This window comes from Lactuca sativa, chromosome 2, assembly GCF_002870075.4.
Source record: "Lactuca sativa cultivar Salinas chromosome 2, Lsat_Salinas_v11, whole genome shotgun sequence".
Lineage (NCBI taxonomy): Eukaryota > Viridiplantae > Streptophyta > Magnoliopsida > Asterales > Asteraceae > Lactuca > Lactuca sativa.
The window spans coordinates 29,625,360-29,653,049 of record NC_056624.2 but is presented as its reverse complement, the minus strand read 5'-3'; the positions used below and the strand labels follow the sequence as shown (position 1 = coordinate 29,653,049).

General features: G+C 35.4%; 1 protein-coding gene, 1 long non-coding RNA gene and 1 pseudogene across 9 annotated transcripts; all 3 read right to left on the bottom strand.

Moving 5' to 3' along the window:
- Positions 1 to 9,552: 9,552 nt before the first annotated feature.
- On the bottom strand, positions 9,553 to 21,903 carry LOC111917362 (disease resistance protein RPV1). Of its 4 annotated transcripts, none has more exons than XM_042899025.2 (8): positions 21,301 to 21,903; positions 20,727 to 20,750; positions 15,257 to 16,319; positions 14,876 to 15,166; positions 13,764 to 14,744; positions 12,357 to 13,053; positions 12,015 to 12,049; positions 9,553 to 11,853 (listed from the first exon to the last, which is right to left on the bottom strand). In XM_042899025.2, exons 1-8 carry the CDS (start codon positions 21,810 to 21,812, stop codon positions 11,791 to 11,793), a joined length of 3,666 nt encoding a protein of 1,221 aa, XP_042754959.1. In that variant the 5' UTR covers positions 21,813 to 21,903; the 3' UTR covers positions 9,553 to 11,790. The 4 variants fall into 4 exon arrangements, with proteins under 4 accessions (XP_042754959.1, XP_042754960.1, XP_042754962.1 ...); XM_042899026.2 differs by having other exon boundaries at positions 12,015 to 12,043; XM_042899028.2 differs by having other exon boundaries at positions 14,457 to 14,744.
- Positions 16,748 to 19,327, bottom strand: LOC122196441 (uncharacterized). Of its 5 annotated transcripts, none has more exons than XR_006187881.2 (7): positions 19,025 to 19,326; positions 18,797 to 18,863; positions 18,053 to 18,675; positions 17,850 to 17,953; positions 17,582 to 17,680; positions 17,390 to 17,495; positions 16,748 to 17,292 (listed from the first exon to the last, which is right to left on the bottom strand). It is a non-coding gene; the product is annotated as an uncharacterized LOC122196441 (long non-coding RNA). The 5 variants fall into 5 exon arrangements; XR_006187880.2 differs by having other exon boundaries at positions 17,850 to 18,214; positions 18,332 to 18,675; positions 19,025 to 19,325; XR_008230128.1 differs by having other exon boundaries at positions 18,332 to 18,675; positions 19,025 to 19,325.
- Positions 21,904 to 24,233: 2,330 nt separating the features above from the next.
- Positions 24,234 to 26,092, bottom strand: LOC111917366 (50S ribosomal protein L12, chloroplastic-like; annotated as a pseudogene).
- Positions 26,093 to 27,690: the final 1,598 nt, after the last annotated feature.

Sequence of the window (27,690 nt, the reverse complement as noted above, 5' to 3'; positions counted from 1 at the left end):
CCACAGTTCAAGGCTGAAACAAAAACAATGGAAATTGAAGAGGGAACGAAGATGAAGATAAGATTTCATGTTGTATTAGCAAAGGCTCAAGAAGAAGTATGGTTCTTGGAGAAGATCAAGAAGGTGATATCTATAAAAAGGGATGTCATTTTCGAAGGGAAGTTTCAAAATCTGAAGTACATTGTGGCAAGAGCAAGTGGAAAGTTACAAGAATTTACTATGGCAGACTTTCCTTTGATGAACACTTATGATCTCATAAACATTGCCTTGATGCTTAAAGACAAGTCATTTTCTTTTCTCCAAGAAACAGAACCAGATGTTTTCAGGCTTGGGTGTAGGCACATAAAAATATTTTTGGAGAATTATTTTGAGTGCTTAGCTCAAACTGATGTCGAACTTGCTACTGTTAAAGGCTTCGACATAACTGCACCAATGGCACCTTCGAAGAAACAGAATGAGTCGAAAAAGTACGAAGATGGTGAAATATGTTTAAAGTCATTGGGGATTGTTTTTGCAGGAAAAGTCAAAGCTGGAAGAGCTAAAAGGTTCTTATTTCAAACTTCCGAAGTGGAGAGATACACAAATTCACAATATACGAACTTAATTGTTCGTATGAATCGTTGCAAGAAGAACTCAGAAGGAGACAAGAAAGAGATAAAGAAAGTTATCTCTTGGTACATGGAAATCCGAAGAGTGCTGATGTATGCCGTTCAATCACTGACGTCTTGAGGACTTCGAACTTTATTCCAAAGGGGGAGATTGTTAGGGCTTAAATGTTGTAATAGTCGAAGTGTCAGTTAGATTGTTACGAAGTTTATTTTGTCTTCGTAAGAAGGGTCTTCGGATGTAATGTTATTTGTACTAAGGCATTATAAATAGTAGTCTTAATGTCTAGTCCTTAGTATTGTTATGCTTTTGTTCTCCTATAAATAGGGGTCTGTACTAAGTGAGTAGAAGAACTTTTCACTCGGTCTTTACAGATTATTCATTGTACTCTGTAAATTCAAAAGCATAATATGAGCTGAAAAAATATTATATTTACTCTCATGTTCATCGTTTTTCTTCTTTCTGAATTCATACTTGAATTGATCTTAAACTCGATTACAAATCTCATCAAACCTCGCAACAGGTATCACAAATTTACTTTCCGACTTCTAAAAATCATATCTTTCGCATACGAGCTCCATTTTTGACGTTCTCTATATCCACGCGAAGGTGGGAACGTACTCTACAACTTTCGTTTAGACTCCGTCGGCTAATTTTGAATCAATTTTAAATTTTATATTATTAACAGGCCGGGACAGGATTGGGCCGCTAAATCCTCATAAATTCTTCATCCGACGTCCGTTTTCGTCCATCTTTTTCTCGTTACACTACTCTTGACGAGATCTTCGATTCTCGTTTAGGTCGTGTCGGCTAAAAATCGCTCGATCTAATATTCAAATTTCGGGTTGTACGCTACTAATCCGAAACTTCAAAAAATCATAACTTCTTCATACGAAGTCAGATTTGGGCGTTCTTTTTATCAATGTTCTTAGTTTAACATATTCTATGACTTTTGTTTATATTGCTAAGGATAAAACTTGCTTTATCGTTAATTCAATATTTACGCTTCCCGGTGTCGTGCCGGTTCCGTAGCGAAACTTTGACGGGCCATAACTTCTTCGTTATAACTCGGATTTTGGCGTTCTTTATATGTACGGAAACCTTGTGACATATACTACAACTTGGTTCAAATTATTTATTCTAAATAATTTTTTGTCGAAAAGTCATTTTCGACCCCTATTGCCTCTAAATTGACTAACCCGGATCTGCGGGCGTTACGATTATCTCCGCCTTTGGATGATTACGTCCCGGAATCATCAACAAAACAGGGCTCGTATAATGACTCCATACGTCATCTATTCATCCTAAGTCATAACTTCGATGTTTTTTTGAACGAGTATCTAACTCTTAGATTCCTTGACTACAGGCGGTGCTCGATCTTGCATGCGCTCTCTATCTTACGTTAGACTCCAAATTATGACCTTCAAGTCACAGTGTCAATCCTCAGTTGATACGAACTTATGATAAGTTCTTTTATTACTACAATGGACTGATGTGTCATATTCTAATGACCTCTCATCATATGTTGCATAGCTAAGTCTCTTAGAGTCAAATTCCAGAACAGACTATACTTTCCTTCATGTTCTAGATCACATCTTATAAAGGTAGCATTTCTAGCTACAAGCAACTATTGCGATACCTCTACCGATTGCTTTGATTATCTTTTATTTCAATCTTCCAGCCTAAGTCAGATGCTACATCAAACTTGGTTCTCTGAACCATGTAACATACTTATCGTAGTCGGACTCATTTCGATATGAACACCAGGGTCGGAATAACAATCATCCTCGTAGTCATTACCGAAACGATGGTAACGACATGCTTGAATAAAACGAAATCATTTACCAGCTTCTTGGTAACCTTGTGACTTTCCCTGATCCAAGCGTGAGTCTTGTGCTTCCGGTAGTATATGCATCTACTACCTTTCACACCTACTCATACTCGTCCCAAGTATTGTCTCGCAGTTTTCCAAGTCACCATACAAGAAAATCACATAACTGTTTTACACATCAGATAACAAAACAAAGATTTTATAATTTCTTGAAACTATTACATAGGTGTTCAAGTTCACCCTAGACTATGCCTCTAATAGGCTACATCATACGATATTATGGCTACTACATAACTTGATCTTCGGATATGAAGTCCTCATCCTTGATTCCTCGCACGGTTTTCTGCTTCGTCGAGGATCATGTGGAATGCCCTTGGCCTCGGTGGCGTTTCTGGTCTTGCTGCTTTATTTTTCCCCGGGCAGTCCCTAGAAATATGCCCTTCTTTGTTACATCCATAACACACCTTCTTGTTGGACGCACACTTGCTGGCGTAATGCCCTGTCTTTCCACATTTGTAGCAAGTCACGTCCTCGTTACATTTCCCGAAGTGCTTCTTTTTACACTTCTCGCACCACTTGGTTTCACCTCCTCCTCCTTCTTCAGTCTTTGAGAATTTCTTTTCCTTGTTGGATTTTGAAGATCCCTCATGCTTCCTTTTCTCGCCAATTTCAGCTCTTTCCAGACCCTTCTCTCGTATCTGGGTCTCCACATTCTTAGCAGCCCAGATGGCGGCTTTCAGAGTGGTAGTTTGCTTGACCATTGGACTGAAGTCCGGTAGTAATCCGAGGGCAAACTTGTTAACCTTGGAGAGTTCAGTTGGGACGAGGTGAGGATCAAGCTTCATTTTCTCAGTAAAGCTTGCAGCATATTCAGTAACGCTCATTTTTCCCTTCTTCAGATTTTGGAATTCGTTGTTGATCTCCAGAAGATCCTGCTCAGAGCAGTACTGCATTTTTAACTGCACCAGAAAGTCCTCCCATGACATCTTGCTCGCTTCTCCTTTGGGCATCGAATCGGCTAGAAGCTTCCACCAGCTTAGTACTCCAGATTTCAACAAAGGAACCATGAGAGCGGTATTCTGCCTGTAGCTACACTCGCAACTCTCAAACATCGTCTCCATCTCGGAGATCCAGTTCATGACTTCCACCGGCGTCGGGCTTCCAGATAGACTCGGTGGCTTGGATTCCATGAAATCCTTGTATTTTCATCCACGTTCATTATTTCCTCCATCCTGGTGGTTTTTCCTAACTATCGGTGGGTTGGCTAGACCAACAGTCCCACTGTAGTTTCCCTCCTCAGTCTGCCCTTCGTTCAACTCAGGCTGCTCGATCTGAATAGTCTCTTCCTCTCAATTTTGCTGGAGCAAACGTCTGGTTTCCTCCATTTGACGATCCGGCATCGCCTGGATCATCGCTTGCACTCCGGCCATCGATATTGGCTCAGCAGTGGCCACCACAACCGGTATTTGCTCAATCACTGGGGGTTGGTTTCGGTTCCCATTTGCATTCACGTTTCCGCTATGGGTCCTTTCCACCTTGATCTATACACCGAATAAGGTGAATCTAGATCTTTATTTAGGATTGACGTTTGAATCATCCTTATCACTCCGAAATGTTTACATGCTAGTTCTAATATCGTAGTCGTACGTTTAGAATCCTAAACACATAAGGTTTCCAGATACGTTCAGCAACAGACCATAGATCCGATCAAACTATAGCATAAAGCATAACAAATCATTTAGCACTTAAAAGCAATTTAGGCATCATTCCTAAAATAAGCTAGTACTCACACCTCACAATCATCGCTTTGCATTCTAAGTTTAAGTCTAGAAATTTCCTAGAAATTCCTAGTTCGCTTAAACTAATGCTTTGATACCAACTGTGACATCCCGATTTTCATGGCCAGAAAAGACCGATTGTGTTTATGCTTTATAAAAATCAGAGTACTTCTTTTAATAAAAATGTTGCGGAATTTGTTCCCAGAAACACATGATAAATACGTTATTAAAACATTTTCGAAGAAACATATTTTATTCATTTTAAAACGTTTGGGATGTCATCGTTAATACAGAAACATAAGCATAAACAGAACTTACATTTATTAACACTAGTGATCTACATCTCTTTAAATCTCTCAGTGTAATGTGACTTCATATCAACACCTGTGATATAAATAAACTGAGTGGGTCAGGTTGGGAAACCTGGTGAGTACATAGGGTTTTCAACCCACAATAATATAATTATTAGGTTTAAATAATCAAGCAATTAAACCCCATTACACATCCCCATTATATTCTCTATTCTTAAGGGTCTACCCTAAGAATCTACCGTTCCTCGTTCATACATTCCTAAGGATCATCCTAAGGAATCGGCACGAAGTCCATCGTCACCGGGGTTTAGGCACTATGTCTACATAGTCGCCAGAAATTATACAATAGGCACTAAGTCTGCATAGTCGCCAGGGTTTTGGCACCAAGTCTGCATGATCACCAGGGTCTAGGCATCAAGTCTACATGATCACCAAGGTTTAGAGTACACAGAGTGAACACATCATTCACAACACCTACAAGTTGCGAACTTGCTAGTGTTCCACTAGACTGTCTAGAATAGTCCGTGGTTGTCATCCATACTCTGCTGAATTACGGGGACATCGTTTGGGAAAAAGGCTTCTCACATCGTACACCTCTCACCCATACCTCATAGTCTATATCACCTCTCAACTCATCGTCCAACTCATATTTCATATATTATATCTACCCATGTTTTACCCCAACGTTTTCGTAGATATAAAATACATATACAGTTTAAATCATTTAAAACGTGTATAAAATCGTTCATCCAGCATAGACAGCAAGTACTCAGATAATACACACACATAACACATAATTTATATAGAATACTTCATATCTATGTGTAAGATGAAAGGGACCATGCACTCACCTGAAAGGTGGTGAGTCAGCACTCGGACAGCACTTCGATACTCTCAAAACGATTTCCTTCGATAAAACCTAGTACCAATACCACTAGGGTTTAATCTAACGATAACCACGGCAAATTAATTAGTCTGACTATTATTAAGCGTTAATAACACTCAATATAACTCATAATAATAGCTCAAATAATTATTTTAAGGGCCTAATAACATTCCTATAATTATTTGAAAGCTATATTAAAAATTGAGTAAGCATAGCACACTTACAGCGAATTTTATCGAAAACCGGAACTTATTTGGAGCAGCGTTTTGAAACCGAAAGACACTTGTTCTCGGGACTCCGGGAGCCTCGGGGCTTCCCTCGGGAGCTAAGGGGTTTAACTAGGGCTTAGGGGACTCAAAAGGGGTTAGAGTGAGAAAGTAGTTTAGAGAGAGAACTGAAAATGTGTGAAAAATCCAGGAGAATTCGCATGCTATTTATAGGGACCGAAGTTCGGATTTACGCTGGGCGTACCGAGGGTATGCTGGGCGTACTCCTCGGATAAGACCACCAGCTCGGACCCAGCTGTCTTGCACTCCATCAGATGGATCAGATCGGACCTACGTGGGGCGTAACTTCTTCGGTAGCGGGGCGTACTACAAGGGTGGCGTGTCGCAATCCGATGCGAAGCCTTGGTCAACAAGCAACGGCCCAGATGCAGCCACGTCATCAACCTCGCAACAGGTCTCGCAAATTTACTTTCCGACTTCTAAAAATCATAACTTTCGCATACGGGCTCCGTTTTTGACGTTCTTTATATCCACGCGAAGGTGGGAACGTACTCTACAACTTTCGTTTAGACTCCGTCGGCTGATATTGAATCAATTTTAATATTTATATTATTAACAGGCCGGGACAGGATTGGTCCGTTAAATCCTCATAGCTTCTTCATCCGACGTCCGTTTTCGTCCATCTTTTTCTCGTTATGCTACTCTTGACGAGATCTTCGATTCTCGTTTACGTCGTGTCGGCTAAAAATCGCTCGATCTAATATTCGAATTTAGGGCTGTACACTATTAATCCGAAACTTCGAAAAATCATAACTTCTTCATACGAAGTCAGATTTAGGCGTTCTTTTTATCAATGTTCTTAGTTTAACATATTCTACGACTTTCGTTTATATCGCTAAGGCTAAAACTCGATCTATCGTAAATTCACTATTTACGCTTCATGGTGTCGTGTCGGTTACATCGCAAAAACCTTGTGACATATACTACAACTTGGTTCAAATTATTTATTCTAAATAATCTTTTGTCGAAAAGTCATTTTCAACCCCTATTGCCTCTAAATTGACTAACCCGGATCTGCGGGCGTTACATACACATCCATATAAGAGCTATGATTCATAAGCTAAAGATGATTTCTACCATCATAAAGCTCTTGTTCTAAGTAAATTCAATGATTCAATGCAAAACCAAAGAAATAAACCAACAATTGCTCATTCAAGTACCAAGCTCATGATCAAAGTATCAAATAAGCATAACAAATATGAACTAGAACCATAAACATAAGATAAATGATAAATAAACAAGAATCCTTCAAAAACCCACAAACATTCAAAGGTTTTAGCCAAAGTTAACCAAAATAGAGAGTTTAGCCACTCGTGGCAATAGAATAACAATCACAAATATCTAATTGCATAAAGAAACTACCAATAACTTGGAAAGATAAAAAGAAATGAGTTTCAAGCTCCAAAATCGCCTTCCTCTAGTCTCCAATGGTGTAAAATCTAAGTTATGGCTGATAGATCTGATCCCCCAAGGTAATGGCAAGCCAAATGACCAAAATGCCCAAAACTGGGCAGTTGCGCGGGTACCCGCGCAACAAAAATTTCACCCGCGCAAGTGCTGCTGGAATGCAATTGGCTCATTTTTCCTCCATTAACCATCCCACTACCAAAGATTCCCTTGGACCCCTCCATGTCCCACATGATTCAAACTAACCAATCAACTTTTAGCTTCAAATATGGATGTTCCAAGCCCAAAATAGTAATTCATGACCCATCTTCACAAGCCCACTTCATCCAAGTCTTTAGCTTTTTAAGCCCAAATCTCCTTTAATGGATCCGCAAAGCCCAATAACGCATCGAGAAGCCCACAAAGCCCAACTCTAACCAAACCAAAACCGCAATGAGCTCCAAAACCCTACAAGAAATCTCATGCAAAATAGAAAGTCCCCGGCACAATCCATGATAAAGAAAATAAAGAATATACAATGCAATACTAATAAAAAGAGCTAAAATACTAAAACAAACTAATAAAAATAAGGAAATAAAATAAGCTATCAATACCTTCCTTAAACTACTCATCATAGGAACCAGACTCCTCAAAGATTAATAATACAAAGTACACCTTACATTTTTCCATTATGATTAAGCCTTATCATCTCTCAAAGGCGTAACCACATATGTAGTCAACTCATGTTTTTATCATAAAATATTACTTCGTTCCCTCCACAAGGATTACGTTATCTCATTGTCAACTCATGACATTATTAGGAAGACTTTATCATACTATCAACCCATGACATTTCAAGGAACATTTATCATAATGTCAACCTATGACATTTCAACAAGTATCGAATCACAATGTCAACCCGTGACATTCCAACAAATATTAGATCATCATGTCAACCCATGACATTCCAACAAGTATCGAATCGCAATGTCAGCTCACAACATTCCAATAAATATCGAATCACAATGTTAGCCCGTGACATTCCAACATGTATCAAATCGCAATGTCAACCTGTAACATTCCAACGAATATCGAATCACAATGTCAACCCGTGGCATCATTACTTAATTTCTCACCATTCCAGCCATATAACTATTTTTAAATTCTCAATTCAATGAATCAAATATTAATATCATACACACAAAAATCATTAACAAATTATCAAAGGGTCAAGATTATTCAAAGTATAGTTTTACATCCTTAGTAACACCATAACATCACATATTACTCATCACATAACTAGATATCAAACATCCAGGAAAAGAGTCTGGATACTCACCTTAGTAGCGACGTATGTCTAGATACACAATTCCACTAGCTCTTGGTCTTATTCGTTTCCAAGAATCCTTTGTTCCGAGTCTTGCATCGAACCTTCAACATTGACAATCACACTTTTAACAATGTACTTTCACTTTACCAATAGACTTTAATCAAGCAAAATACCCCAGATTTTCATATAATGTAATGACTATTCCCATCAAGTCATTCTAATAATCTTTCAACTCTAACTAATAATTATTTATGCTCCACAAAAGCTTAATAACCAAACTTGCCAATTTTACCATTCTGGTCCTATTTTGAAAACTAAGGCCCTGTTTGATACACATTTTTCCAGGTCCAAACAGATCTTTCTGGCTAAATGGACCGGAAAGACAGTTTGATTTACACAAAAGAAGAGGTCTTTTCCGGTAAGATATGTCTTTCCCATAAAGCCCCAAAATCATATCTTTCTGGCTGAATGGGCTGGAAAGACAATTATACACCAAACTCCGCCTCTTTCTTTCTTTATTGGAATATTATTAATTTTTTTAGATAACTTTTTTAAAATTTATTTTTTATTGAATTGTTATTTATTTATTTTTTTTCATCATTCAGCACAGTCAATCAGATGTACAATCAAACAATATGATTTCTTTCCCAGTCAGAAAACTTTCCCACACAACACTTTACCAGACAGCACTTTCCCAGACATAAACTATCAAACAGGACCTTACTAAAATCTCATGCATCCAAGTGTTTAACACAAATTTTCTCATTTAGGCATCCTACTTGCCTAAATGTGTTTTCTTTAAGTTCTAGGGTGAAATTTCATTAATCTTTCATGCCTAATCGGTTTTTTATAACAAAAAAATGTTTAGGTTGTCAAACCCCTTTCAAATTATTGACTTTTTACTCATTTTAACAATCTACTTCCAATAAAGTTTCTAAAATAACAAGTTGTCAAGTTCATAAAGTTCATAGCAACATGTTTGTGTTTTTACATCAATTTCAAGTTTCTGATCATGCTCACATTTATTACTAGATGTTTTTACTCAAAACTCAAGGTTTAACCAAAACATAAAAGTCAAAGGTCACTATTCATCATCTTCAACCTCAAGAAAAACCGAATCGACTCAACTAATCCCTGTTTCTTGAAATCAATTTATGATTTATTCATATAATCCATAATCAATTTCAACATGAATTACATTATAAGAATTACCAATTCTAGGGTACCAGATTTTACATCCCAAGAATCTGTCCAGCAGTGAAATTCGGTGATGATGGATTAGTTTCAGCAAGATATCGAACGAATGGGGGTGTTCCCCGACCACCGCCGCCGCCTACAGCAGCCGTTGCTGTTTCCTTCGTTCTTCTAATCTATTTCTCTCTTCCTCAACAGCACAAAATCGCACACACACATGCAGATAAAAATGGAGAGAGTCAATGGTCTCTCTCTCTCTCCTTCTCCTGCCGATTAGCGCACGAGCACTGTGTGCGTACCGGTTTGTGCCAAGCGCACGCAGAAGGAAAAAAAAATGCAAACATGTTTCTTCTTTGTCTCGTTTCAGGAAGCGTCCCTGGAAATAAACTCATACAACCTGATTTTGACTTGGTAGCTAATCAAAAGTACCAAATTGCCCTTACCTCCTTGGCTTAGAATAATTTCCAAGCAAAAATTATGATTTTTACTTATATTTCCAACCTCGTAACTCAGTTGTAAGAACTCCCATTTGGGAAAACTTTATATAGTTGGAAAGCCTGTTAGGAATAGTACAAGTTTCTTATTATTTGTATTATCTAAATTTGTCGAGAACCGGAGTTATTCAGCCGTGAACATGGAGGTCTGAACATTTCAGTATTTCATGTGTTTGAACAAACAATCTTCAAGCTACCATATCTCATTCATTACACATCTGTTTTATCTGATTCGTGTTGCTATCTATTCTATGTTTTATAGACTATAACTTTAGTATATAAAGTTATTTCTAATCAGCTATAGATATGGACTTATTAAGCTCCAAAGTTGACATCATGCAGCTGTCAAATTTCCTAATCAACATTCATTAACTTTTTGTCCAACTTTGCAACCTTATAGATTCTTCGTATGAACTCATTTTAAGCTGGTTTTTGTTGCTATTGCTTCATTTTCAAGTCCACTACAAGTTACCTTTGTACCATTTTCCCTTACCTTACCTCCAAGGTTAGCTTTTATAGCCTCAAAGTTTACACTTTATCACCTTTATATGAAATTACAATTTCATAGTTCTTTCCATTTTTGCTTTTATAGCCTCAAAGGTAGCTTGAAGATCATATATCAAGTTGGCTTGTACCATTGTCTTACATTTCGGTATTACAATAAAACTTTCATACCATTGTCTTACATCTTTCATACCATTGTCTATTCTCTTAAACCAACATTTCTTCATGCTTAGAATACCATGTATGGAATAAGAACAATGTGGAACACTTCGAATAGTCTGGAGTGGTGTCTAACATAGACCATATCTTTTCATTGAAACCAACTTTGATAAAATTGAATTAGCATATGATGGTTTTTACAAAACTCTGTTGACCGTGATATGAAAAACCTAAACGTGGTTCGTAGATGTTTGGTAAAAAATGGGCTAGGTGTAACTCAACCATATTAGTAAAGGTTGGAGTGGTGTGATCGGAATGCAATATAAGGTACAAGGATTATAAAGAAAGCCCTTGATATTAACTAAGATCTCTGACATAAAACCTTGGGAGCTAGCAATTTTCAGGTTGTCTTTTGTTGTGCTTATTGGTTAACTGAAAGAGTATACAGCAAAGAGAATTATTTTATTGATTGCAAGTAAAAACTAGTGTGTTCTTGTTTGTAAATATGTGAGATTACCTCCTATTTATACATAATATTTCCAACGACTAGTAACAACTATGCTAAAATCTCGGCATTATCTTCTATTGTGAGATTATTAGCAACCAGGTCTTTTTCCGTGTGTTTCTTGATGAGATTCCGAGTTATCCGGGTTTTCATTGACACATTCAACACCTCAATCAAAGAGACAGACAAATAAAGATAAAAATAATTTAATTAGTAGCCTCCAACATCTTGAACAAGATGTTAGTCAAGATGTTGTCTGGCATGCTGTCCCGAATACCCTATTTTTCTCAAATTATACAAACTAAAACTACTTGATCATCAAACATCACTATCAACAACCTTACACCACCTACAAGATGTGAATAACTAACCTACATGATATTGAAACTCCTCACATATTACAGTTTCTATCTAAAATATGCTATAACAGGAATTGCACTGATTTACAAGTTAGGTTGAGACTATAGAGGTAATTACTCTAGACATTTAAAAAAACCAAGATATCAAAGGGAAAACCTTTCACAAAGTAAACAAACCCATAAACATCTCGTCGGAGAATTCCATCGAACAGTCAGTATTCATCTAAAACAAAGGTAATAGTGAATGTATTATATTTTAATGACAACCAAGAAAAGTATAATATTGTTTAGCGACTTAAGGCAAAAAAGATAAATGAAAAAACGAATAAAAAACACTTAATTTCGAAAGTCACGAGATTTCAAAATGAGAGACAAATGACTTACAATTGTAGAAGGCTCCAGAATGTGTTCACCTGTATCTACAAAAAATAGAAAAATATAAGAAACGGATTGGATACGGATCATGCATGCATACTTCCGTATTGTACGCCAAAAATACCAATAAACTACTTTTGTCTTTTCTTTCTCACATCTAACCATATTAATAGTTGATTAGGGTTCTTAATTTCATAATCAGCCATAGGATTCCAAGATTCAGAATTATTATTTAACGCCACTGCTAAATTGCGATTTGTTGTCCACCTTGTAAAAATATGGTGAATATTGAAAGACACGGATCATGCAAAATAACCATTGGTGAACAAAAGGAACAAAAGGATCAAATACCAGGTTCATTGGCCATTGTAAAAAGTTCAGGGGACGCCATGGTAGACGCTTGCATATAACATATGCTCTTTGTGCTGCGTCTTGCTGAGGTTCTACTTCTTAATGGCATCAACATCTTCTCATCAGACTTTTCTTCATAGACATAAGTGTTTCCAGAGATAACGTTATCATATCCTAGATCCTCATCACTAACATGCACCACGGGGCCATAATCAGATATGCAAGTTGTAAATTGTTGGTGGAGTTCCACATCTCTCTTGTACACAATATGTGCCCCACATCTTACAGCTCTTCTGCCATTTGATAACATTATAGTCATGTGAAGATTACCTTCAATATGAGACCAATCTTCAGGTTGAAGATCATGATACATCTGCTGAAAGAAACCTATCGGAATATAGCTTATCCACATATTCCCATTCTCATATGTTTTGTTTGCATTCTTCATACAGTTAACCTCGGACATAGGAATCCCCTTTCCATCTCTTACAATTCTGAAGACAATGCGAGGAACAGTGGCTTCCGACCACTGATTCCCATGAAACACACCACATAACACGAAACCCATGACCTGGGCATCCCATTTGTGAGGTAACTTTAATGTTACTCTGCACCCATGCTTTTCTTCAGTGAACCAGCTTGGAATCTTGCTACCAGGAACATTGATACTTAATCGATGATTTACTGCAGCACATTTCTGTAACAAACAAAAAACATCATGCTTAGTTTTTGAAACAATATAAGCGTTTCTTCCATGATAGTGGGGTGACTGTTAGTTATTTGTTGTCGGATGTTCAAGATTTTCTCATGAAATGCGGGTCATTAATGTTAGAAGTATAAGCTAGACTTGCCCCTAAGGAATATAGTTATTATATTTGCAGTTATAAATTCGGTTGCTATGGAAGTTAACTTGGTTAACCCAATAAAAAAACGTCAACCTAGAAAAGTTGTGATGGTGAACATGAAGATGTGCAATGGTTGAAGAAAAAGATGCAACGTATAGAAGGGTTGTGTCTGTTGAAGTCTATATATATGTGTGCTATGTAAATTGTAATATTTGTGGAGGTAATAAAAGAATGTGTGTGTTTGTTTGTGTAAAGAAACCCTCCTTTACATTCTTCCCGATGCAAATGATCCTGCAAGTTCTTTTATGTTAGATTAAATCCAACAGATGATTGCATGATGATCAGGAAAAGAATGGTCCTCCATGGATTTGTTGTTACACAAACTTGAGGAAATATTGGAATTGCTTATTAACTCCAACAATTGCAGGACAGGTTGTACTGTGTTTATGGACAAGATATTAGTGGGACAAACATTAAAAAACTATTTTCCCATCCAATCCTTTCCAGCGTGACAAAAAAGGCCTATGTAAATTAAATAGGATAATAGAGATAGAGGGATGACCTTAATGAAAGACAGTTGCAACATCTTATCAAGGCATCTTACACTCTCTTCATCCTCTAGAAGTTTTTTGCATTGAATTAGCCATATCTTATACAACCATTCGCCCTCTTTTGATAGATCTCGGATCTTTTCCAATGATATACAATGATTTGCCTTCAATACTTGTATGCTAGATGGAAGCACACACAACCTTCGAAGTTGGCGACACTCATTCACCTCTAGGCGTTTAAGACGAGAAAGATGGAAGATACTTACAGGTAACTGGACTAACTTAGAGTTGCCACTTAAAAATAACTCTTCCAAAGAGGACAACACATCAAGATTATTGGGGAAGCTTTCCTCTTCAATTTCTCTCCAACTAAGATCTAATTTTCTCAAGGATAACAAATTTGTGAAACTATGAAAACCAACACTCTTCAGTGGCCTTCCAATTATGTGATCACGCTCAAATCCTAACCAAAGTTCTTCTAGCATTTGCATGTTTTGCAGCTTCTCTGGAAAATCTTTTAGTTTGACACAGTTGTGAAGAAGAAGACACTTAAGATACTTTAACTCACAAATAGAATCGGGTATGACCTTAAGATTGTTACAGTTTGTGAGATTCAAGTAGTTTAGGTTAGTCAGATATCTAATTGATGAGGGTAAATCTTTTATTTGAGAACAAGAATGAAGATTAATGTGTGATAATTTTACCATACATGGGGAGACTTCTGGAAACATTTCAAGGCACTCGCATCCAGAGAGAATTAGAGTCTCCAAGGATTCCATCTCAATGCTGGATGGGAGGCGCCTGAGCTCACTGCAACCATTTATATCCAAGTAAACAAGTCCTCTATGAGATCCAAGAGACTTGTGAACCTCCTCCAAACTATCACAATCTGACAAAATTAACCTCTCCATATTTGGGGCCCCAGACACATCTGGAAGAGATCTGAGGTTGTACAAGCTTTTAAGGTGAATGAATTTCAAGTGCGGAAGAATCTGACAAGTAAAAGAGAAACAAAAGCTAAACCTTGAGATCATATAGAATTTGATAAACACATATATGCACGTTTTGTGTATATAGATATAAATGATCATGAACAAAGAAAGTGATTTCATCTACTAGATACCTTTCGTCCCTTCCATAAATGTTTGATGTCTCCTTTGGCCATTTCCAGCCCAACAAGCTTACACATATCTGCTATTGGCAGAGACAAGAATGGGTACTCATTCCAACAAAGCCATCGCAACTCATCAGGGAGAAATGTAGGCTGGGTAGAAGTGAAATTCCTGTCAATATCAAGTAGACGAAGCTTTTTCATGCTTGCAAAAACATCAGCACTTAAACACAACTTTGCATCATAGTCAATAGTATGATATTCATTGTCCATCAACATTATGGCTTCAATCGATTTTGGACTCTGCAACAAAGAATTAAGGCATCTTTATTAGGATATATTAATTAGAAGCAAAAGAGAAAGCCACTTTGTAAAGATATTGGATAAATTTACCTTGTTTCCCTTGATGAAATCATGTACATGTTCAAGTTGAAATAGCCTGCTATTTGGAAAGCTCTCACGAACTATTTCCCAACCCATTTCCTGTATGAGGTCATGCATATGTAACTTTTTATTTGAAACAGTTATAAGAGATCTTTCAATAAGAATACTAATCCCTATTACTGGGTGAAAACCGAAGCTATCGAGTACTCTAGTTACATGTTCTTCATCTTTGCCCTTGAAGAAACATGCAATGTCTAGGAATATTTGTTTCTCAGAACCTTTTAACCCATCGAAACTCAACTTTAACGTTTCAAGAATTTTATCATCTGATGTTTTTCCAAGTCTATTTAAAGCATCTTCCCATACACCTACTTGTCTTCCACGGAAGAATGATCCTAAAACTTTCAGGGCTAGAGGAAGACAACTAGCGTAGTGTATTGCACGATATAACAACTCCTCATACCCATCCAAAGGACCACTTTTCCCAAAAGCATGCCTACTGAAGAGCTCAACAGCTTCATTCATAAGTAAAAAATCAGGTTTATAGATGGCATCAGTATCTGATAGCAAATGCTTGTCTCTAGTGGTTATGATGATTCTACTTCCAGGACCAAACCACTCACGTGTTGCAGCTAGGAATTCTAATTGCTCGACATCATCCACATCATCAAGAACAAGTAGAATCTTTTTATTGCAAAATCTTCTCTGTATCATCTGGGCTCCATACACGGGATCCACACGCGACAACTTTGAAGTCAAAATATTCCTTGAACCTAGTATTTCTCCTATAATCTTCTGTTGTAAAGCGCATTTATCTTCTTTACTAGAACTATTTTTTCTCACATCTTGAACAAAGCTACTACCCTCAAAATCACAAGCAATTTTTCGAAATAAAGCTTGGGCAATAGTTGTCTTACCGATTCCTCCCATTCCCAATATCCCTATCATAAGCACCTCTTCTGTTGCTTCCACGTCCAATAATGGATATAATTCATCTAGACGAGACTTGATACCGATCAAATCTTTCTCCATACCACTAGGTTGTGTACCTTCTAAGATATGTTTAACAATCACTACAAAAAAAATGCCAATTAGTGACCAAAACGAAATGGTCACTAACAGTAGAACGATTCGTCACAAAATGATTTAGTGACGAAAATTACAGTCGTCACTTTTCGTCACTATAGGTCCGTCACAAAATCGATTTTGTGACCAAAATTGAATATGGTCACTAAATAGTGACTAAAATATACTCGCCACTAAATTTGTGACGACCCGTTTCGTCACTGAATATTGTCACTAATTGAAGAAAGTCGTCACTGTTTTATTCATTTAGTGACGACTTTTAATGACCACAAAAATGTCACTGGTTTTCATTACCATATTAATGACCATAGTGACCAAAAAGTGGTCACTAAATATTTACTGTTAGAGACCAAAAAAAGTGGTCACTAATAAAAAAAAATACAAGAAAAGACGATACTTACAATGTTGATGTAATTGCTATAAATTAAAAAAATACTTAATTATTTCAGTGATAATGTTTGAATAAAATTACAATAACTAAACCCAATACAATCAATCAAACCTCATATTAGCTTCCAATAAATGTGTTCTATTATCTTGAAACTTGCTCATATTTTCTTTACAAAACATTACTAGAACTAGTGTATTTCATGACTATAACCACCTACATATGGCATATCCATTCAACTTAATTACAACTAAGTATCCAGGGAGTAAGATACTCATCCTTTATTTCAATATTGTAATAGGAATTGGAAGTTGATTGACTCTCCTTACATCCTTGTATTTAACCTAAAAGTTCATAAGCTAAATGCATTAAAAAAACATGGTTGTTGCTCACTTGTTGCCACTTGTACTACAGTCTTCATGGTTGTTGCTCATTGTGCCACATGGGTATCGTTCTTCAGTGCCAGGTGAATCCATGTCAGCATCAACAAGCTTATTGGATCCACTTCTGGCTTCAACAGATAAAGCGGATTCCGATTCCGATGGTTCATGTCCTATCTTCATTCCTTCACCTAAGCAAAAAAAAATTAATTGATCCAATTCCATTCCATTTAATTGTGATTCCATTCCATGATTTCCATCGTACCAAACAGAGTCTTATCTACTTACATGAAGGGTTTGGAGCACCAGAGCTGACAATGCCCCTATACACACAATACTCATGAATAAGTTCATCAAGCATGGTGATGTCTAATCTCATCCGACACACTTCATTCTGTTAACAACCAGGATTAAAAACGACATTTCATAGAATGACTGAATGAGTAGCAATTCTAATTGACCATTATAATGTAAGCTTACTTGAAATGCTTGGAATAGATCACCCTTTGCAAATTTTAAGCTGTCAACTGCCCCTTGTCTTGTAAGCTCAACAGCATGTGCAAGTGCTTGTATATCCACCTGATATCAGATATAAAAAAAAGCTATTATATAAATGAATAATCATAAATCTAACTTTGAATTGCAAAGTGGCATATTGAAAGAGATTTCCTTCAATACATAGTAACAAAAAGAGTTAGAAGTTGGGAAAAAAGAATAAAATAGCCTTGATGAAAGTAATGAGATGTACTTGTTCTTTTAGAAGTGATCTCAAGCTTTGTGTTGATTAGGATACATAAGCGTTCCATGCACCATTAAGGTTAGTGAACATTCCCACAAATTGTCCGGTGCAGGCTGTAAATTCGAAAGAAAATGCATGTCAGAATAATCAGCTAATAAAGAGTATAAAAAGATAATTACATTTAAAAAAGAAACTGTTGTAGAATAAGTTACAAATGCTCTTGTGCAGCATGAGATAAAGGCTTTGACATGAGAGTAAAGACAATGCTGATATAACTGAAGGAAGTAGAGAGCATTATAGATACACCCACAAGATGTCTCTTCCACCACAAAGCAAAAACTTGCCATCGAAGCATGTACTAGCTGTTGTAACCACTAATAATAAAACCTCCAAGGTGTAAGAATTGTCATGAATGGTTACAACCATATACAAAATACACAAACACCCTAAAAAAGGCCAATTATGTAATTACAATTAAAATATCCACTTACATTCTAGCAGAAGGAGTGGGGATAATCAATTCGATGGTGGCATCCATCGTCACCATCACCTTCTTCTGTCATACTTTCTGAATAACAACCACCATTGCTACTGTTTCTGCTCCGGCTACTACTACTTGTGAAATTAGTCACTGATCTGTTACTCCCCAAGCTGCTTGTATGACTAGTAGGGTTATTGGGATCTCTGTAATGATTCATCAGACCATCGTTCTCTTCACCACCATAATTAATCACTAATTTTACTAGTGATCGATCTCCCTTGTTTGGGGTATGCATGTCTGGCATTTTTGCACGAACATTGCCTTTGTTTTCTTCCGTAAACCCCTTGTTCTTCCCTATAAGATTTTTTTTTTGATTAACCATAAGAGCAATACATCTACATACAATACATATCAGATCAAATACACATGATACAAAAATTCACATACAAACACAAAAAAAACTGAGAAAAATCACCTTGAGAAAGTCACTGTTCACGACGAACATGAAGTTTGCTCTGCTTAAATTTGACGGTCCTATTCACCTTCAACATTGAAAAAAAACAGGTTAGATCGTAACAAAAAACATGAAGAACTTCTTGTTTTCCCAAAAAGAAAAAATCAACAAGTTTCTGTCGCAACTATCCATCAATCAAACGATACACATCATAAAATCGAACAATTGAATAGAATTCAATAAATGTACCCGCTTTTTCTTGCCAATTTCCTTCGGATTGGAAACCGAAGTCGGGATCGAAGCGTTGGCGATCGAATCGTAAACCATGGCTGATGAATTCTCAAAAAAAAACCCTAGAAAATTCGTTTTGAAAAAACCTCCGAATCAAAAAAACAAGCAAAATTTCTCGAAGAGCAAAGATATCGATTCAGAGAAAACGATGGATATCTAGGATTGAGAGAATGCGAAAAGATTGAATTTTTGTGTGGATAGATAACGGAATTTGCTCTATTTCGTTCGCCCTTTTGGCAACGCATGAAACAGACTCTGCCCTCAAGTTGTCCTTTTATAGTTGCCTATTTACAATTATACCCTTCAGACTAATTTTCAGATGATGGCGACGATGGGTTAATGGATCGTAAAAAGGTCCGACTCGTAATCTTGTTTTATTACTTGGAAAAAGGCTTTTATATAAAAATATATTTATTAAATAAATTGACGGCTGATTATTTAATTTGTATAAGAAACAAATATATAATCACTCTTTGAAAAGTATACCATCTTACCAAAAAAAAAACAAAGCTAATTTAACGCATATATTTCTGTCATTTTTTCTTATGGATAATATAATTAAATCAAAAATAGTAAAATAAAGGCATTTTTGTAATTTTACGTTGATAAGTTATAAGCAATTTTCTTATCGATGAAATTAATGAAAAATAAAAATGATGTTTATGACTTTGAAATTGTAAAACAATGATTTCTTTTTCTTTTGTATTTTTCCAGTTACCGTAATATTATAGTCAGAAAATTTCCGCAGTTCTAACTCATAGCCAATGACCATTACTCTATTGTCGCATTGTTTCTCTATGTAAAAAAATCGTTTGTATTCTTTTTCTGATTATACTAGTGACCACTATTTTCTAGTCACTAATTTTTTCCATGTATTGACAACTATTATGTCATCACCATGTGTACGGTTTGAAAATATAAATACAACCCAAGGCTTTTTTTCTAACATGTTTCTCTTTTTTTTCAATTTTTTCCAAATATTATCATAGTAAATATTTTTGATACAGACCGGTCAATGTAACAAGTTTTTGTAAAATTATGTGTAAAAAAACAAAGTTGTTGTCATTTTCAAAAATAAAAAATATTATATATATATATATATATATATATATATATATATATATATATATATATATATATATATATATATATATATATATATATATATAGTCGGTTACCATTGTTTTATGATCACTAATTGTTTTTTAATTGTAATCCATTAGTGACCACTATTGAGTGGTCACTAATTGTTTTTCCCATTTAAGTAGTTTTCAATAATGAAAGAGTAAGCATGTGGTTTTGAATAAGTGTAATCAGTGACCACTATTTTTGGTTACTAAACCTTCAATACAGTGAACATTTTTTTGTCACTAAGCTTCTAGCATAGTGACCATTACTCTTAGTCACTATATTGTTAACATAGTGACCATTATTTTTAGTCACTAACTAGTTGTTATGATATGAATTAAAAGTAATTTAATTTTTTTGTGGTTTAGTGACCGAGTTAGTGACCACCACATACAATTAGTCATTAAATTTGTAGGATTACCAAAATTCAGTGACCATTTAATTTTTGGTGACTAAAAGATGCTTTTAGTGACCAAATTTTAGGTTGTCACTAAAAATTAGTCACTAATAAGGACTTTTCTTGTAGTGAATCTCCTTGATTATGGCAGATTCTCCCCTACAAATTTAAGCATTGTTACCAAGTTTAAGTGCATATTTGTGAGTAGTTAATTCTGGATGAACATAATACATTGTTCTCATTTTCTTTTATGTAAATTCTACAATTAATATGCTAAGATGAAATTTGTATTCGTGATTCGTAAAAGGAAATTAGCCCAAAGTTTATACAAATGGTTTTGCAGAAAATTCGTATATCTGAGAACAGAATAACCCAACAGAACCTTTGAAACTATATCGATCCCAAAATCAAAGTTTACCCATAACTCCATGGAATTCACATTTGTGTGTCTGATCATGTAGGAGATAGATAGATGAAAACTTATTTATAAAACCATATGAAGATTTTCGAAGGCAAGTTTCAGCAACAATGATAACAAAATAAACTAATATACAGTTATGTACTTTGTTCCTAAGGTTTTTTTCTGTTACTCCCTTGGAATTCTTTGATTGTGCATTTCTTATAAAAATGAGAAATAATGGTAGTGAGATTTTAGTAGGTGTGATTAGGTGTCGATAAGTAAGTGAAGCATAGATATAGGGAAACTAACCCATTGCCTGTTTCCGTGACATGCCAGCCAGATAAATTAGCAGCTGCCGCTAAAGCTTTCCTCCACTTATTCACTTTCTCCATCTCTCCCTTAAACGTGTCCTCGTGTTGCTGAAAGGCAGTATCAAAGTCTCTTTTCTGTCCACGCACATGGGATGGATCTACATGGTAGAACACCGGTAACACCATCTGTCCCATATGAACTTGACATTCCATGATTTTGACAAGCTCATCCAAACACCATGAGGAGTCCGCATAAGTTTTAGAGATAACAACCACAGAAAACCTTGATTCTTCAATGGCTTTCAGCAGCTCCGTAGAAACTGGTTTCCCTTTGTCGAGTTTCTCGTCGTCTTTGAAGGCATGTATTCCTTTTTGAAGTAGAGCCGAATAAAGATGATCTACAAAGTTGTTGCGAGTGTCTTCACCTCTAAAGCTTAGGAACACGTCATTTTTCCATCTTCCAGGTGGTACGGAAGATGATGAAGATGGTGACGACTTCAAAGACGCCATTAAAGACTTCAAGGAATTGAAGAGGCAAAATGCAATCAGTGGAATTAATGCACAAAAGGAGGCGATGGCCTTTCACCTCTAACACGACTTTCCTTTTTCTATTTGAAATCTATCATGCTGCCAATATTATTATATGTGCTAGTGGTGTCTTTGATAGGGGGAAGATGTTATTTTTTAATCTTATCTCGTTTCCAAAGGAATCTTGGAAAAAATGAAAATTTTAGACATCTACAAGTTGATAGCACCAAACGTGGTATGACTATCGTATTGACGTGATTTAAACTTAAAGTGGATAGCACCATACATGTCCTCAAAAGAAACATTTTGCTTAAAACTTTTATGTACTATATCTCATCTAAAAAGGAATCACAATGTGCGATCTTAGGAGTGTGTCCATTTCTAGTGAAATATACATACTTTAAAAATAATAAATTAAATAATTAAATAATTAAAATAAAATAAACTAAATTAGAAGCTTTGACTTAACTAATTTGAACTAGGACTTATTTGCGAGGAATCTTGATGGGGTAGGACTCATTGTGTAAATATAAGTTACTAACTAAATTCTCAATTAAATGGTCATAGAGTAAGGTTATTAAATGGAGGGACTAATCATGAAAATGGTCTAGCTAAACTTTTGAAATTAGATCATCATTCCTCTTTTCCATCCTCATTAAAACGATTTCATCCTTATCCTCTCTCCATGGACAAATTTCTCTCTCTAACCTTCCTGATTGAAGCTTGAGGTCCTTGTTGAAACCCATAGTAAAATCCTTGCATAATCTATGATCTCGAAGGTAAAACCTTATATATATATATATACATATATATATATATATATATATATATATATATATATATATATATATATATATATATATATATATATTTCTTTTTAGTTTTTTTAGGACATCTATCTGATTGAACAAGTTAATTGTTGTTTATGTGTGATTGCATTCAGTACGACTGATGGTCAATTGTTGTTGGTTAATGATTACATCAGTACCACTCATGGTCATTAGGGGTTGCATCATGTGATGACATGAAGAAGCTTCATGAAGATCCGTAGAGTTCAAGCCCTAAAGAATGAAGATATGAACCTTATGTGTCAAGGAAATATGACATTGGGTTGCCATAATACGAAGACTCCCACTTTATTAGGGATTTCATTTACATATTTGTCTATAATGTATGTTAGGATAAGATCCTAGGTCTTGTGTAATATATATATATATATATATATATATATATATATATATATATATATATATATATATTTGTGAGACTGTGAGACGCAATCCTAACCACTCATTTGGTAGATAAAACAAAAACATTTCTAAAATGCAAAATAATTGAAAATTTTCAAAAAAAAAAATCCAATATTATTTTCGGAATATATATTTTCCAAAAAAAATATACCAAAAAATAAATAAATAAATAAAATTCATTTTTACATATTCTACATAAATATTAGAATATTCTACATATCTGACAAATTTAGTAGAATATTCTAACATTCTAAAAATCATATTAGAATATGTACAGTGTAATATTCTGTTGTTATATTTCACGTATTTTTTCAAAAAAAACGGTAATTTTTATTTTTATTTTTATTTTTTTAGTTAAATAAAGTTCCGAAATTAATAATTAAAAAAAAACAATTTGTGGATTTTCTTTTTATTTTGCATTTTAAAATTATTTTTAGATTTGGTCTCATGGTCTCAAATTAAACTGAACCTATATATATATATATATATATATATATATATATATATATATATATATATATATATATATATATATATATATATGGTGAATTTCAATAGAAAACTATAATTAACCAAGGAACCAATATTTTTTTCAACATTTAGAGCTTGTTATATGTATATATATATATATATATATATATATATATATATATATATATATATATATATATATATATATATATAGCCTTAGGTTATTCTATTTAAACTAATTATTGTGTTATTGTATGCATAAATGTGGACCAATCATTTTAGTTAATTTAAGATTGTGATTAATATATATTATTAAATTAAAGATAATTGAAAAATACCATTTAATTTCATTCTAAGGGTATTTTAGAGAATTGAGATAAATTTAAAAAATGAAAATTTCATATTTTTCGGGATAATTAACTCTGTTATTTTTAAAATTCTGATTTTTTAATTACTTTAATTTTAATTATAACGTAATTTTTATAATTAAACCCGATTTTATTTTGTTAAAATCATATTCTCTACGAATTTCAGGATACATATTTCTATTAGAATGATATTTTATGAGAATGTCAACACCGACTAATAACACATTTTTTTGATACAACTTCAAATATTTCATTACATTCTTAAAAAAGTAAAAACTTTATATAATATTCTATGACAATGAAATACTCACTAATAACAAATAAAAATATGTATATTATTCGACCTGAATATTGAAGCAGAATATATTATTACATATACCTATATCATTCTATTGTAGATTATTCTATCATAAGAATAGCTCTTCCCTTGATCATCCATGAAATTAGACATTTAACAAAATAACTGTCATGAATCAAATCATGTAAGAATAATATTCCCTGAGAATGCTTAGAATCATTTTGAAACTCGTGGTCCATTCTTCAAGCATCAACTTCTGTCAAAACAAAACCAAATTGTAGTTTAGATTCCAATAGAATTGGAATTCGTGATTCCATTCGAACAGAATTGGAATTCATGATTCTTTTTATCTTCTTCATGTCAATCTCAAGAATTGTACCACACGTTTATGTTTTCTTTCCCTTAGATCACAATGTACTCCATATCTATCAAAATTCACAACTATACAATAAGATCATCAAGATAATTGATTTTTTTATCTATTTAACTTGTAAAACCCAATCAAAAGAAACATACCTAATCAAAGAAGAGATCATCACCATTGTTCTTCCTACTCTTTTCTGTCAAATTAAGCAACCAAAGCTTCGGATATATATATATATATATATATATATATATATATATATATATATATATATATATATATATATATGCTATCTCGTAATGTTCATCATAATAGATACTTTGAAGAATCGTAAGAACATATAGCAAAAGCTTCGGATAAATCAGTTACAGGAGGTATTAATATTTAACATCATCGGATTTAACAGAGAAGATGAAGATAGTATCGAGAGTAAATTAAGGCATGAAATCGTAATATGATAAATTTCAACTACAAAATTGAAGAACTAATAACACATTGCATTAGGCAAACATGAAAAAGGAAAAGTTACCACAAATTCGTGATCTAAACAATCGAAATTTTTGCGCCGGCTTCTTCAAGTTGTTTCTTAGCCTCTTCTGCTTCATCTCTCGATATTCCTTCCTTGAATTTCTTCGGAAGTCCTTCAATAAGCTCTTTGGCCTCCTTAAGCGCCAGACTCGTCAAAGCTCTAATGGCTTTAATCGTCATAATCCTCGCGTTACTAGGAACCTCATCAATCATAACATCAAACTCCGTCTTCTCCTCCACGGTAGCAACTGCTTCAGCTCCAGCGCCAGGTGCGGCAACAACCGCAGCAGGAGCAAAGGAGGCGGCGGTGACTCCAATCTTGTCTTGGAGGTACTCAACTAGCTTTTGTGTATCTGCAAGGGTTAGGTTTCAAATTTCATCGCCTACCTCTATAACCTTCCCCTCGGCGACGACGGGAACGGGGCGAAGAAATGTCGATCGGTGGGAGAGTTTGGGGGTTCGGAGGGGGAATTCTAGGGTTTGTTTGGGGGAAAAGACTGTGGGAGATGCAACTTGAGTGGTGGCGGCGTAGTAAGGATAAGAGAAGGAGCACAAAGTAATTGTAAAGAGAGTAGAAGACGTCATTAGAGCAGAGCTCGGGAGAGACTGCAAGAGAGGACCGGGGAGCGTAATGTAATTCCAGCATCGTTTTTTCCTTCTTTACTTCTCAAATCCGATCGACACATCCCAAAATAGCACCTCCTCTTATTCGCGCCTCCTCCCTCCAGTCGACAGAAGTGAAAACGAGCCAGATTGATGTAAAAGTCGAGTAAAGATAGGGAGAGGCGAGTACGCTTCATTGATCGACGAAGATTAAGCCACTACCATTGATTTTCATCAGAAACTATAAATGGTATTAAGTGGAAGAAGCAGTGGCGAGGAGAACGATCAATTGGTAATGGAGACAATGAGGAAAGTGGCCTACGACGCAGAGAAGAAGAGAGAGGCGGATTTAGGATTTAGTTTACCGGTGTGATCCTATTACGGTGTAAGTGGATTTTAATAGGGTTCATAATAAAAGTCTTAATAAAAAATGGATCCCTAAAATAAAGGGACTATTTATATAATTCATTTATCAAATTACTAAACAACCCTCATTGATTTATTTAATTAATTATTTTTATTTTAAATTTTGATTGGTCCATATTTATGCATACAATAACACAATAGATACATTGAACACCTGAACCTATCTCTCTCTCTCTCTCTCTCTCTCTCTATATATATATATATATATATATATATATATATATATATATATATATATATATATATATATATATATATATATATATATATATATATATATATATATATATATATATATATTCATAACTTTTTATCCATTTTCCAATGATATCAAATTCAATAAAAAAAAATCGTCAAATTCACAGTGTGAATATATGTGTAGACTCACAATGTGAATTTGAATTCACACGGTGAACTCGAAAAATATATTTTATAATTTATTTGTTACCATTCACAATGTGAAGTTATTAATTTAGAAAATTTTAGTTTTTTTTTAAAACAATAAGCTCTAAAACTTGAAAAAAAATGGTTCCTTGAAGAACCAATAATTAATTGTTCTTTATTGAACTATTTCCTATATATATGGGAGCATTCAATCGAGAACATTTTTTATCGCGAGAACATTTGAAAACAAATTTAGACCACACAATTTTTTAATTAAAATTATAAAATAATATTCATATAAATAAAACAATAGTTACAAACAATTAAAAACCTTACTAACTAACACCACGTACTCACCAACCACAACTACTACCTACCACCCATCACCACCACCCATCACTAACCACCACCACCAACTACCAACCACCACCTACCACCCATACCCACCACCACCAACCACCACCCGCCACCACCAACTACCACCACCACCACCACCACTCACCACCACCACCAATCACTACCAACCACCACCAGCCACCACCATCACCACCACCATCACCAACCAACCACCACCACCCGCCACCACCACCCACCTCCACCACCCATTACCACCACCCATCACTACTCACCACCCATCTTTACCCACCACCCACCACCTCTCGCAACCACCCACCACCACCACACCCAACCACTACCCAAGCACCACTACCACCTACCTCTACCACCTATCATCATCACCCAACCAACATCACCTACCACCACTACTTATCACCCATCACAACCACCCACCATCACCACCCATCACTACCCACCACCAGTAACCAACACCCGCCACCCATTACTACCCATCACCTATTACCACCTGCCACCACCACCACCACCCACCACAACCACCCACCATCATCACCACCCAACCACCACCATCTGCCACCACCACCCACCTCCATCACCCATCACTACCATCACCCACACCCACCCACCATCCATCACCCATCAATCGCAACCATCCACCCATCACTACCATCTATCACCATCACCCCACCTCCACCACCCATCGCCACAAGCCCCACCCTTACCTACAAAAACCACCACTCTTCACCACCAACCACCACTATCCACCAATCACTACCACCTGTCACCACCACCTACCATCACCACCCGCCTCCAC